An 11,684-nucleotide genomic window follows, 5' to 3' on the forward strand; every position below is an offset into this window, starting at 1 on the left:
TTGCTTTCATCTGGTATCAGTGTGTTCGTAAAAATATGAATCAAACATTACAGGACAGTTCATATAGACAAAGCCGAAATTCTTAATCGGTTGTTACATCTATAAAAATATAAAATTACAATAAAATGGCTCATGACATAGAGTTATCCATGCTATATAGAATCCATGCAAACAAGACTAAGTCTAAAGCCATGCTAGCAGCTCTGTGAGGTTTTACTTAAGCACATTTGTCCTTAGTTTGGTGATGTCTATAGTGATGGTGGTGCAAGACAATCACCAAACTGATCAGTATTCATCCCCTGTGGATTGTGGATATCTATATTAAATTTCAAAGCAATCCATCCAACAGCTGTTGACATATTTTAGTCAGGTCCAAAGAGGTGAAACAACAAACTGACGACTGAAGATGCAGCTTATTTGAAGGAACAGCTGTAGTCCCCCCCTTGACTGTTCAAACTGTACTAAACTCACTTAAGAAATTTGAGACAATGGAAATCCCTACCAGGTAACTTGACGAGCCCCACTGATTGGTTGACTCTATTTCTAATCAGCATATATCCCTTGGTATTTGTGGGCCACTGACACCTGAAAGGACAAACACTGCTGAAGTCAGCAGGAAAGGATTCCCTTCACAGCCGCACTCTCACTTGAACACATGCTGACATTACTCAGCACAGCAGCAGCAGTCACAGAGCAGCTGGTGAAACGGATGGCAACAAAGGGAAAGAAAGAAAAACAATCTGCCTCTTAGTGTCGCACTACACCAGACAGACGTTCATAATAGTGAAGCCCGATGAAGAGTTTCGCTTTTGTCTTTATCCAACTTTGGCTAAAAGGTGGCATTTTCCAACAGGCATGGGCAACTTTGTTGATTCAATTATACGCCATAATGTGTCACATTCAATATGCAGGGACAAACGCAACATTTTTGTTATTGTTAACAGACGACTGGACTAAATAGATTTGCCCTCACTTGAAAAACAAGACAGGATGTGGTGTCATGAGTGACTAACACAATGCTGATGTGGACCTTTAGTCAGAGAAGATTAGATGGTGTCAATGTAGACGAGTGATTCACAGTGGAAACTACCTGAAACAGGTCGATAATGTGGATCCATAATAATACTGTGGGCCAATGAAAACCAGTCATGATGTATCACGTTAAAATATTATTCTAAAAGGATGGAAAACTGCAAGAACGGACAAGTGCAGCTTGTTCATGACACAGCAGCCTGTCAGAAATTCCCATCCAGACAGCTGGTGGGGTCAGGGTGTGGTTTCGATTGGGGGGGGTCTGAGCTGATAGCTGAGGGCACACAGGGGTTTGCACACCAGGTGTTGCTAAGAAAAACAAGGAACAAAGAAAACTGTTATATTGACAGGGAACCTTCTTATAGACCATAACAGAGGGGAAACTCTAACATCTGAGTGAAAATGAAAGCTAATGTTTAGTCATTAAATCACAGACATGACAAATCTGAAAGATAGTCAAAACTAAAATGAACAAGAGAGGAGTTTCCTTTTTAGTTCCAGGTGACACACGTTGCACACATGAGGTGTGAGGACCGAAGTTTCTATAACCAATTAGTGGCTGACTGAAAATGTGAATGATGTTACTGTAATAAGGAGACAGACAGGTTTTCACCCTTACTCTCAACTGTTACAGGCACACAAATGTCACTTACTGAGAAATCCATCATTGCATACTTTTAGCAATTTAACTGAATGAAAGCAAACTGTATTTTTGTATTGAACTTTTTAGTTTACTTCCCCAGGAGGAACCAAAACAACAGCCTCACTGCTTCATACTGTGGAGGAGTTTTGTGTATCACAGCCACTGAAGGAGTCCCAGAGGTGTCAAACGTATTTACATGTAAGGATCTTTAAAAAGATTTGAATTATTCTGGTGAGATAATCTGCACTCAGATTGAATTACCACACAACGACGATGTAACTTTGATCAAAATAAATGCATGCAATGATAAACTGAGTACACATTTTAAAACCAAGTTGGTTGACTCAGGAAACTATCCAGCTGACTACCAGAGGACTGTCAGCAAACGTACCTGCTGTTTGGCTTCTGTTGCCCCGCAGATCTCTGCCCTCTCCCTCCTCCTCATGTCGGGCTTCTTCAGCCATCGAGATTTAAAACAATATAGAAAAACTAAAAAATTAAAAAACAACAAACAAAATACACGAGGGATCGTTTACTAGAAATGTGGCTAGCTCATCTGTCTACACGGTCGATAAACATGTGTTACTGTCCTCTCCACTGGAGGACTCAGTTCGTCCTGCCCACAGAGGCTCTGCGGAGGGTGGAGGTGGTGCCCCTCACTGTCAGGACCCCGACAGGGAACAACTGTGGGTGGGTATGCATGGTTCAGTACTGGGCTAGTTATTAAAACATGTAATGTAAAACGCATGACTCTTTTCAAAAGTAGTAGTGTTTCTTTCCCCCAAAAAGTTGGCAATATTGGTGTCCATTGTCTGCAAAATCCAGACTTGTTTATTAAAATCAAAGTAATGTGAATAATTCCATGAATACAAAATCTTTTTCAAGGATGTGATTTGATTTTTGGTTTTCAGATTAGTGGGAGGAGACAACAAAAACAATGTTGTAACCAATTTTTTTGGTAATATTATTACTGACTCACACTACTAGTTACTAGGGAAAGTAATATTATTACTAGTAATGAGTTACTGCCCAACACTGGTATGGCAGCAGGATATTCCATCAACCCATGGTTGAAACTCAAAATGGAAGAAAATATTCAGTTGTTATTTGTATTTGTTAAATACATGAAATAATCTGTTGAGTCATCTTCAGTGGTGGAGTTAACTAAGTACATTTACTCAAATATTGTACAATTTTGAGACACTCTCCTATTATGGTACGTTTACTCCATTACATGTCAGAGAGAAATATTGTACTTTCTACTCGACTAACTTATAGATTACTGTAAAGTAATAGAAATCAGCCCCACTTTTGCCACCTGCAACAATAAAGTAAAGGTAACATGTTACTATTTATAATCCAACAATATAATATACATTATTCTGCATTATGAGTACTTTTACTTTATTAATATTTTGAATGCAGGACGGTAACATTTGTATATCTACACTGTGCTGTTGTTACTTTGACTTAAGGAAAAGATGTGAGTACTTCCTCCATTAGTTCATTACATCTGTGGAAAAAAGTGAAATTCAACTGCTCCTCCACTAGATGTCGCTACAGACCTGCTCATCTTCAAAACCTGGCTAAAACAAAAAATAAATGTGTCTTTGATTTGAGTAAATGTGTCTTTGATTTGAGTCAGGTCCAAGGTTTTCAGTTTAGTAATCACCACCATATAATTTAGATAAATTTGATTCTAATTGTTGAAATTGTGACTTGGGCAAAATGTAATCGTCAATCAAGCATAAATACAGGTTCTGCCTTCACTGTCATAACTCTACAGTATAATTTCATGCTGAAAATAACAATAATCATGATCCCACTGGAGCTACAGATGGGAACACTGTGTGGATTTAGAGATGCTAAAAACTACATTATAAAAGGGATTCCTACAGAACCAGTGAATTGAAGAAGGAATGTGAAACAGTTTAAAAGAGAATTTCATTTCAACATGGACAAAATAAGCATCTTAAGTTCATTTTTTTGTTTCAAATGAGTTTGAAATTGATTCTTTGAAATGAGTATTAATTTGTCATGTAGCTCCTTTTCCTCACGTCCTTGTATCTCAGCCTTTTGTCCAACAGGAGGCGACATACAAGTCTTGGTCTTTTTCAAATGATCTCATCTCTTATTTTGGTCATGTCTTGTTAAGGTAACCTATATGACGAGTTTATAACTGACCCCAAAACCAGTAGAACCAGTAGAGCTTGTAATGCAGATTTAATATTGTGCAATTCTCATCTGGATCCCTGTAAAATATTGTTTCCATGGAGAAGAGTGGTGCTTCTGGAGACCAAACAAACCCAGGCTGCATGTAAACCTTAACTCTAGGTATACAAATTAAACACTACTCTAATAAATGGCACTTATTTCGCTTATATACAAGCATGGCCGCCACTTATAACTTTATCAAAGCTCTATTTTACATTTAACGACATGCAACAACACCCGTGTATGTGGGCCTGCTGAGGCTCAGTGGGAGGAGCGTTCAAATGAGGATTAGTGCGGTTTCACCTATGTGTGTGTACGTGTGTGTGTGTGTGCGTGCGCGCTGCGGACCAGGTTAAGTAGCTTGGTTCCACATATAATACCTCCGCGTATTGCTATGAAAAAAGGAAGGAAGGAAGGAAGAGGGGGGGGGGGGACACAATGGAGCCGTACCCTAAAAGTGACTGTGATTCTTCCTGAGAGCAACATCATGATTGTATGTGTTAGAACCGCCGATCGACGCCGCTCACACCGCTGTGCGCACTTTCCGTCCAAACCGGAGGATCCGCGTCCGTCCGACGGTAAGAAGGAAGGAGAAAGAAAGAAACGCCAACATATTCTCGCGTTTACAGCTGTTAACGTGGCAGTGAGGTTTTCTGGCGTTTGTTGGTGCATGTGTGTGTTTTGCTTTCTGTGACAGTTGTCTGTGATTGACATGTGCGGGTGGGTGGTGGAAGGGTTGGGTATCTCCAAAGTGGGGAAAACCAGAGATGTTTTCTGGGTTTGCTGGGAACTCCCGGTGTAAAGAATACTAGTTTTTCATCCTTGCAAAGTTAAAGAAGTGAAAAACTCAGCTGCGTGAGTACTTTCCTGCTGTGTTGTGTCCTCACCATAGAGACAAAGCAGACCCACCCTATATCTAAGCATAGGTCACTGTTTTGCAACCTCAACCAATAAACCAGTCACTGCTTAATAACATGTTTTCAAATGTATCTGGTTTCATAATATTGCAGTAACTGGCAGTGCTCACAGCGTCATTCCTTAAAACATGTTATATCCACGTGCTGTTGTTGATAGCTCCTGGCAAAGTTATTGCACACACACACACACACAAGTCTGAGCAGCCTTCAACTTCACAAACTGATAATTGTCTATTCATGTTGGATACACACATCTGCTTTTACTCCTGTGGGACTTTATTAAAGATTGTTGACTGAGCTCTTGGATTGCAGCAGTTTTTCTGCCAGAAGACCTAGAACTGTGGTCCAAGACCCCTTTTCCACCAGTGAGTAAACTAGTGACCCTCTGAGTAAGTGACATATATAATGGATATTTCATATTATATTCAATGCATAACAATAAGAGTACAGAACAGCTGATAAACTGCACAATGAACCCAAACAGTGTACACAATAACTGCAGGACGTTTCTGTAAAACCAGTCATTTCTGAATTTTGAGCAGATTATTTGCTGTGAATTTTGCACCAGAGATTAGTTTTCCTGACATTTCAGGAACTTTTTTATACATGTCTCTATCTGCATTATTTATTTTTATACATTTATTATTTATCTATTTATTCTCCCTGATGCTTGGCCACTGTTCTGTTAGCTTTTTGGTTGTTTTAACTGCATACTTTTCTAATGCTGGACGAGGCTGTCTTGCAGAGTGAAAGCTCTGTGAATATAGCTTGTGTTCAGGTCTTCAGAGTTTTAATCTAATCTATGAAAATAACTTCATTTTCTTCACATAAATGAATGAAATGCAGAGATATAAGCCTACTGTGTATATTTTTCTAAAGTTTTCTTACGTCCTCTAAATTCAACAAGGCCTTGTTAACCCCAATGATGCTTTTGGCGATCCCTTACCTAGACCTAGTGTGTACACTAGCATCTCTACAGATTCTCTATAGATTTCACACTGTCCCTGATTCACCTTCCAGGCCCTGCTTTGCCCTAATGAGCTTTGAACTCAGACGTCCATTGTGGTGGAGACAGAATGTCGGCGGTGCTGAGTTACCAGAAAACATCATCAATGTTTCATGGCTCGCCATCTTGTCAGTGTCATTCCTTCACAGGTGTTCTCTTCCACCTGGTAAATCAATGTTGTTCCCAGTCAGCTGATGTAAACTGAACTGAACTGAGGCTAGTTTTTTGGGGAGAAAAGAGGTCAAACATGAATGACTAAAACTGTTATTCAGGTTTTCGCTCTCTCTCTCTGTGGGGGGAATAGTTGGGGAATAGTCTGTCTGATTTATTACTCACCTCCAGGGAGGTTATTTTTTACACCTTGTTTGTGTGTTTGTCTGTAAGGTAACTGGATATAAGCTTGTTAACAGACGTTGATAAGACTTTTTAGAGCTGCAACTAACAATTATTTGCATTATTTCTCATTGAAGCAGTTAATTGTTTTTCTCTAAAATGGCAGAAAGTAGTGAAAAATGCGGATCACAATTTTTCCGGAGCACAAGGTGACCTATTCATATTGCTTATTTTGTCCAAGTAACAGTTTAAAATCCAAAGATCTTTAACATACTATCATATGAGACAGAGAAAAGCATAAAACCCTGACATTTAGGAAGCTGGAACCAGAGAATTTTTTTCAGTTTCAGTTTTTCCTGTAAAAACAATCAATAGATTATCAAAGAAGTTTAATAGTTTCAGCTCTATGCATTTGGTTGATCAGATTTTTTAAGAATCACATCAGGAACATTTTAAACATTTTTCTCTTGAACTCTTGAACTTGTGTGACCTTGTATGGCCATTTGGTCATGGTCACTTTCACGCCACCCCACATGTGTTATCACGTGATTGAAATCTCTTACTTAGGTCATGTGATAACAGCTTAACCATTTCCTTTTTGGTCAGACTGTTCTTTTATTATGAGAACAAGTGTTGTCCACAAATGTCTGCGTGTCATCATCAATTGTGGCTGCTGTGGCTGTGGAAAATGCTCTTCATGTGGAAGCTCTTTAAATCCCACCAGCACAGCACCAGTAGCTCTTTTCTGCACATGGACTCTGAGCTGGGGTGGTCTTAGTGGAAGGTGTGTGTATGTGTGTATGTGTGTATGTGTGTATGTATGTATGTATGTATTCAGCAGAATGACCACTTAAACGGTATTTGTCTCCAGACAGGATGTGAAATTATGAAATTAGGAGGTTTTTTAGATTGCAGGGAAGCAGAGTAGTGAAATTTTGTAATTTTCTTTATAAAGCCAAACTTATTCAGGACGGTTTATACTTCAGGACTTATTAATAAATCTGTCTGATTCCGTCTAAATGTATTCAGTCTGATTTCTGTATAATTGGTGACACGCTGCGGGCCTCTGCCTCCTGACCAGTTCCACTCCAAAGACCACAGCAAAAAATGTAAATCTCATTTTACACTTTTGATAACAGCATCCTGAACATGAGTAGGTTGAACATGAAAACTGACTTGCAGCAAGATTGCAAGTGAAGTTTTAAACTGTTTCCCCCCCATAAGGAATGAGAGGAATGTGAGGCTAATCAGTCATCTGTATGATGACTAGTGATCTTCAGATGGGACTCAAATCTCAAATAGTGGAACGTCTGTTTGGCTAACATCACAGTTCAGACCTGCAACCAACTCACAGACAGCCAGGATCTGTGTGAGTCTCCATCGCAGCAATGCTAGACTGTGAATAATGGTTATACTAATGTGATTAGACGTATACGTTTAGGTCACAAGTTTGTGATCGAGATCGGATTTGCTTCACCTCACTTCTTGCTGCTTATACTGAAGACAATGTTACTGATTGTTTGAAAGTAGTGATTTTAAATTAAAAATGTCACTTCCAGTAGAAGGTTATCTAGTGGTTTGTTGTAATTGTAGCAAAAATTATGCCAAAGTAGCATTTTTTTTTTTTTTAAGTTAGTCAGTCAAATACAGTGTAAGTTTGGCAGAACTTGTGGGAAATGTAAGTGTAACAGGTGCTGTAGTCAACATACCAGCAGGTGTGTATGTGTGCTTGTGTGAACCTGTTTCCCCTTTCCCACCACAGACACAGCCAGCTCAGCTTTGTCCCGTGTTTGGGATTAGCCCCACCTTCCCCAGCTTGTGTCCCAACACTGACCCTGAGAAGTAACAGTCAACATGAAAGCTATGTGGCATTCATGGTGATTAGCAGTAGTTCAACATTTTAGGGAAATTCCTGCTTTCTTTCTGAGAGTTAGATTTGAAGGTTGATGCCACTCTCTGTGTGTTAAAGCTACAGGCCGGGGGTAGACATACTGTATTTTTGACATTGATTTTGGAGAGAGCCAGACTACCCGTTCTCCCCATGGCTTTTTTATTTTTATTTTTTTAACGTATTTTTTGGGGCTTTTTTATTGCCTTTAATTGAGAGACAGCTGAAGGTAGACAAGAAAGGAGGGCAGAGAGAGAGGGGATGACACGCAGCAAAGGGCCGCAAGTCAGACTCGAACCCTGGGCCGCTGCAGCAAGGCATCAGCCTCGGTACATGGGTCGCCAGCTCTACCAACTGAGCTAACCGGGTGCCCCTCCCCATGCTTTTTAGCCTGGGCTAGGTTAGATGTTCTGCCTTTAGCTCCAAACAAAACATACACACCCAGATTGGTCAATTATATTAGGGCCGTTATGGACTGAATACTGATGTGACATTTGAATGTAATTATATAAGTATGGTTATCTTACTGAAAAGATTCAGATTCATTATAGCATCTGTGATACTGGCCTATTTGACTGGCTACCTTGCGTTCCAGTTTAGTACAAAGAATTGACACACACACACACACACACACACACACTCTCTCTCTGTGAAGTGAGAAAAAGCTTCTCTTTGTATTGTGAAAAGAATAAAGATTGTAACTAAATCAAGTTGAACCACTTCTCTGTTCCAAGAAAGAACTGGAGTGAAGGTGCGAGTTATGGTTAGAGTATGCAGTTTGTCCTATATAACAGGCCAGTCATGGACATAAAGTAAAACATTATTCTGCATGAGGTTTAAGAGCCAACAGCATATACATTAGTTTGCCTTAAAAAGTAATGTAGGAGGAGCATGCAGCCATTTGAAGGCTAAGGTAAACATTTTCCTTTACCCAAGTGAACTTGTTTTAAAGGTAATAAAAAGTCTTTAAAAGGGTGAAAACAGAACTGAGAAAAAACTGGTTCACAGTTACACACCCAAGCAAATATTTGACACAGATGAGCATGACAGGCAATTTAGTATGCACTGTATTCCCTTTAAAAACAAACTCCAGTTTTTGAATTATCTGTGTATCATAGCTTGTTATAAGAACTCTATTTTATATCAAAAACCCTCTTTTCATCCAGTTGGCTAATTATGTGAGTGCAGTGCTGCAGCTCGCTCTCATCTCTCTGATAAATATCTCTGAACTTCACAGACGTGCCGTATCCTCTGTCCTAGTCCCATTCCACATGCAAACATGTTTCTTTTTAACCGGCAAGTGAGACGTGATGCAAACGAGCTACAGAGGAAGTAGCAGGGAGCAGAGATAGTGTATACCCACGCTAAACACATTCTTATCACTCAGACAGAAGCCTATTGTTGTGTGGGGATAGGCTGAAGCCTCATACCAACATGAAACTAGGAATGATGTCACCAGCCCACATTGTGCACATACAGTGCGGTAATTAAGCCTGTGAGGGTCATAAAAAAACAGTGTAGTGAGAAGAAGGAAAGACCGGAAGTAATTTCTTCAGTAGCATTTGGGTCATAATAGACTTTAATGACAGAAAGAGAATTATGCACATATTATAGATGTTGGGTTTTGAAGGCAGATTCTGATATATTTTTAGTATCATTTAATGGTGTGAAAACATTTGATTTCATGTCACATAAACCTGCGGCTCCGGAGCCACATGCAGTTCCATAGTCTCCATTGGCTTCCTCCTGTGGCTTTGACAAACATTTCTATGGAAATTATTGTTAATATAAAATAAACATTTATTTATTTACATTTTCTAGGGATGACAATTCGATTTTTGTGATTCACATATTTAGAGAAAAGGAACTTGTGAGCAATATGGCGGGGAAGGGAGACAGTCCCAGTGTTGTAAACCGGCGTATTATTCTTATAGTCTGCACTGCAAAGATTTGTCTTGCTGAACTAAGCTACAAATCTGTTATAAACCTAGCAGCCTCTCTAATCACCCTAATCACCCATTGTCTATATTGCTAGATAAAATGGCGGCGCCTGTTACACTTACATTTCTGGGGCCGCCCTGCCCTGCTCGAAATGGACGGCCCCAGAAATGAGAGTGCTAATTAGCAAGTGTTCGTAAGCTGACAAAATGGTGAACAAAGGAAACATACCTTCCAAACATCAGTATGTAAACATGTTGCAATGGCAGCATTAGCATTTAGCTCAAAGCTCCCCTCTGTCAAAGGAAATCCTCACATAGCCCTTTGCATAGCTTTAGACTCAAACTCAAAAATGAGCTGCTTTTAGGCTGAAAAAAGTATACACCTTGCGCCAGACCATGATTGAGGGAGTTAACGTTTACAGGAAGTATGATTGTCATACTAGTAAATAAATAAAAAATGGGGATTTAAAAGGCTGAACGTGTCATAACATTCAAAAAACTATACTTTAAGTTATCTTTGCGGTCCTTCACAAAATTGTTTATGCCAAAAGTTACTGGCCTACTCCTGGTGGTGCGAAGAAAAAGCAAATCACACCCCATAATGTACCATGCCATTGACTTGTGCTGCCACAGGTCAACGCGATGACATCACACTTTGCCAATGTCAGTGGCAGGAAGCAGGATACTGATACTGTCTCATCTGTCCTTGTCTAGAGTTAAAAACCCCTTTCTAAGTCTTATCGCTCCACTGTTTGCTAAAGTCTTTTTCAAGAGNNGAATTTAGCCACATGGCTTTGATCTTAACAAAGAGGCATAATGGCTCTTGTACCCTCTTGTTGGCCTCTGTAAGTCTTTATCGAGCTTATTTTTCTGGAGTGTATTTTTCCCTTCTGAGTGTTTGGTACCGCTGTGATTTCCTGACCTTCTCTTTTACCTTCTTCTCCACTTCTCCCCTCCCAGCTAAACTCTTCACCAAAAAAACTCGACTGTACCTACCCAATACCAACTGGCAGACAGACATCAGCAGCTGCTAGAATTTAGCCAGGCTAAAATTAAAAACATAAATTTAAAATGTAATCTCTCTCCGGTTCCTGATTCACTTGACATCATTAAGCAGCTCATCAATAAAAGTTTGTATAGCGGTCTCAAGGCACACAGAAACATTGCCTTTAACTTACGGAAAGAATGACTGAGAGCAGCTGACAGATTATTGTGGAATGCCTCCTATTTGTTTAAATTTTCAACGAGCTATTACATATAAAATGCCTGTTTCTTATACAACACAACCCAAAAGTTTGCTTGACTGCTGACTAGCTTATGAGATGAAGACTGTGATTATGGTGAAGCAGATCCATGCTGCACTGTCTGTGGATTTTGCAGCATGCCCATGGGGAAGGGTTAACAGAGGGTGGTTGGCTGGTGTATTCAGACTCAAAAACTTGGTTTCAGCAAAACAGTGCCTGCCTCTTACCATCATTGCCTCACGTGATTCACACACGCACACACAGCCACACACACACACACACACACACACACACACAACACACACACACACACACACACAACACACACACACACCACACACACACACAACACACACACACACACACACACACCACACACACACACACAACAACACACACACACACACACACACACACACACACACCACACACAACACACACACACACACACACACACACACACACAC

The 11,684-nt window shown here is 39.9% G+C and overlaps 2 protein-coding genes across 3 annotated transcripts in view; one reads left to right on the forward strand and one right to left on the reverse strand.

The window, feature by feature from the left end:
* Positions 1–2,270, reverse strand: part of sh3d19 (SH3 domain containing 19) — a 16,773-nt gene extending 14,503 nt beyond the window's left edge. For both annotated transcript variants that reach the window (XM_035660573.1, XM_035660572.1), the window contains exon 1: positions 2,067–2,270. In XM_035660573.1, coding sequence (XP_035516466.1) covers positions 2,067–2,139 — 73 coding nt within the window. In that variant the 5' untranslated portion in view covers positions 2,140–2,270. The remainder of the gene's footprint in view (positions 1–2,066) is intronic.
* Positions 2,271–4,400: 2,130 nt separating this feature from the next.
* Positions 4,401–11,684, forward strand: part of fam160a1a (family with sequence similarity 160 member A1a) — a gene marked incomplete at its 5' end in the record, with an annotated part of 31,968 nt that continues 24,684 nt past the window's right edge. Inside the window, 1 exon segment of the mRNA XM_035659540.1 lies at positions 4,401–4,467.

This window comes from Morone saxatilis, unplaced genomic scaffold (assembly GCF_004916995.1).
Source record: "Morone saxatilis isolate NCDOM2014 unplaced genomic scaffold, NCSU_SB_2.0 Contig17, whole genome shotgun sequence".
Classification (NCBI taxonomy): domain Eukaryota; kingdom Metazoa; phylum Chordata; class Actinopteri; family Moronidae; genus Morone; species Morone saxatilis.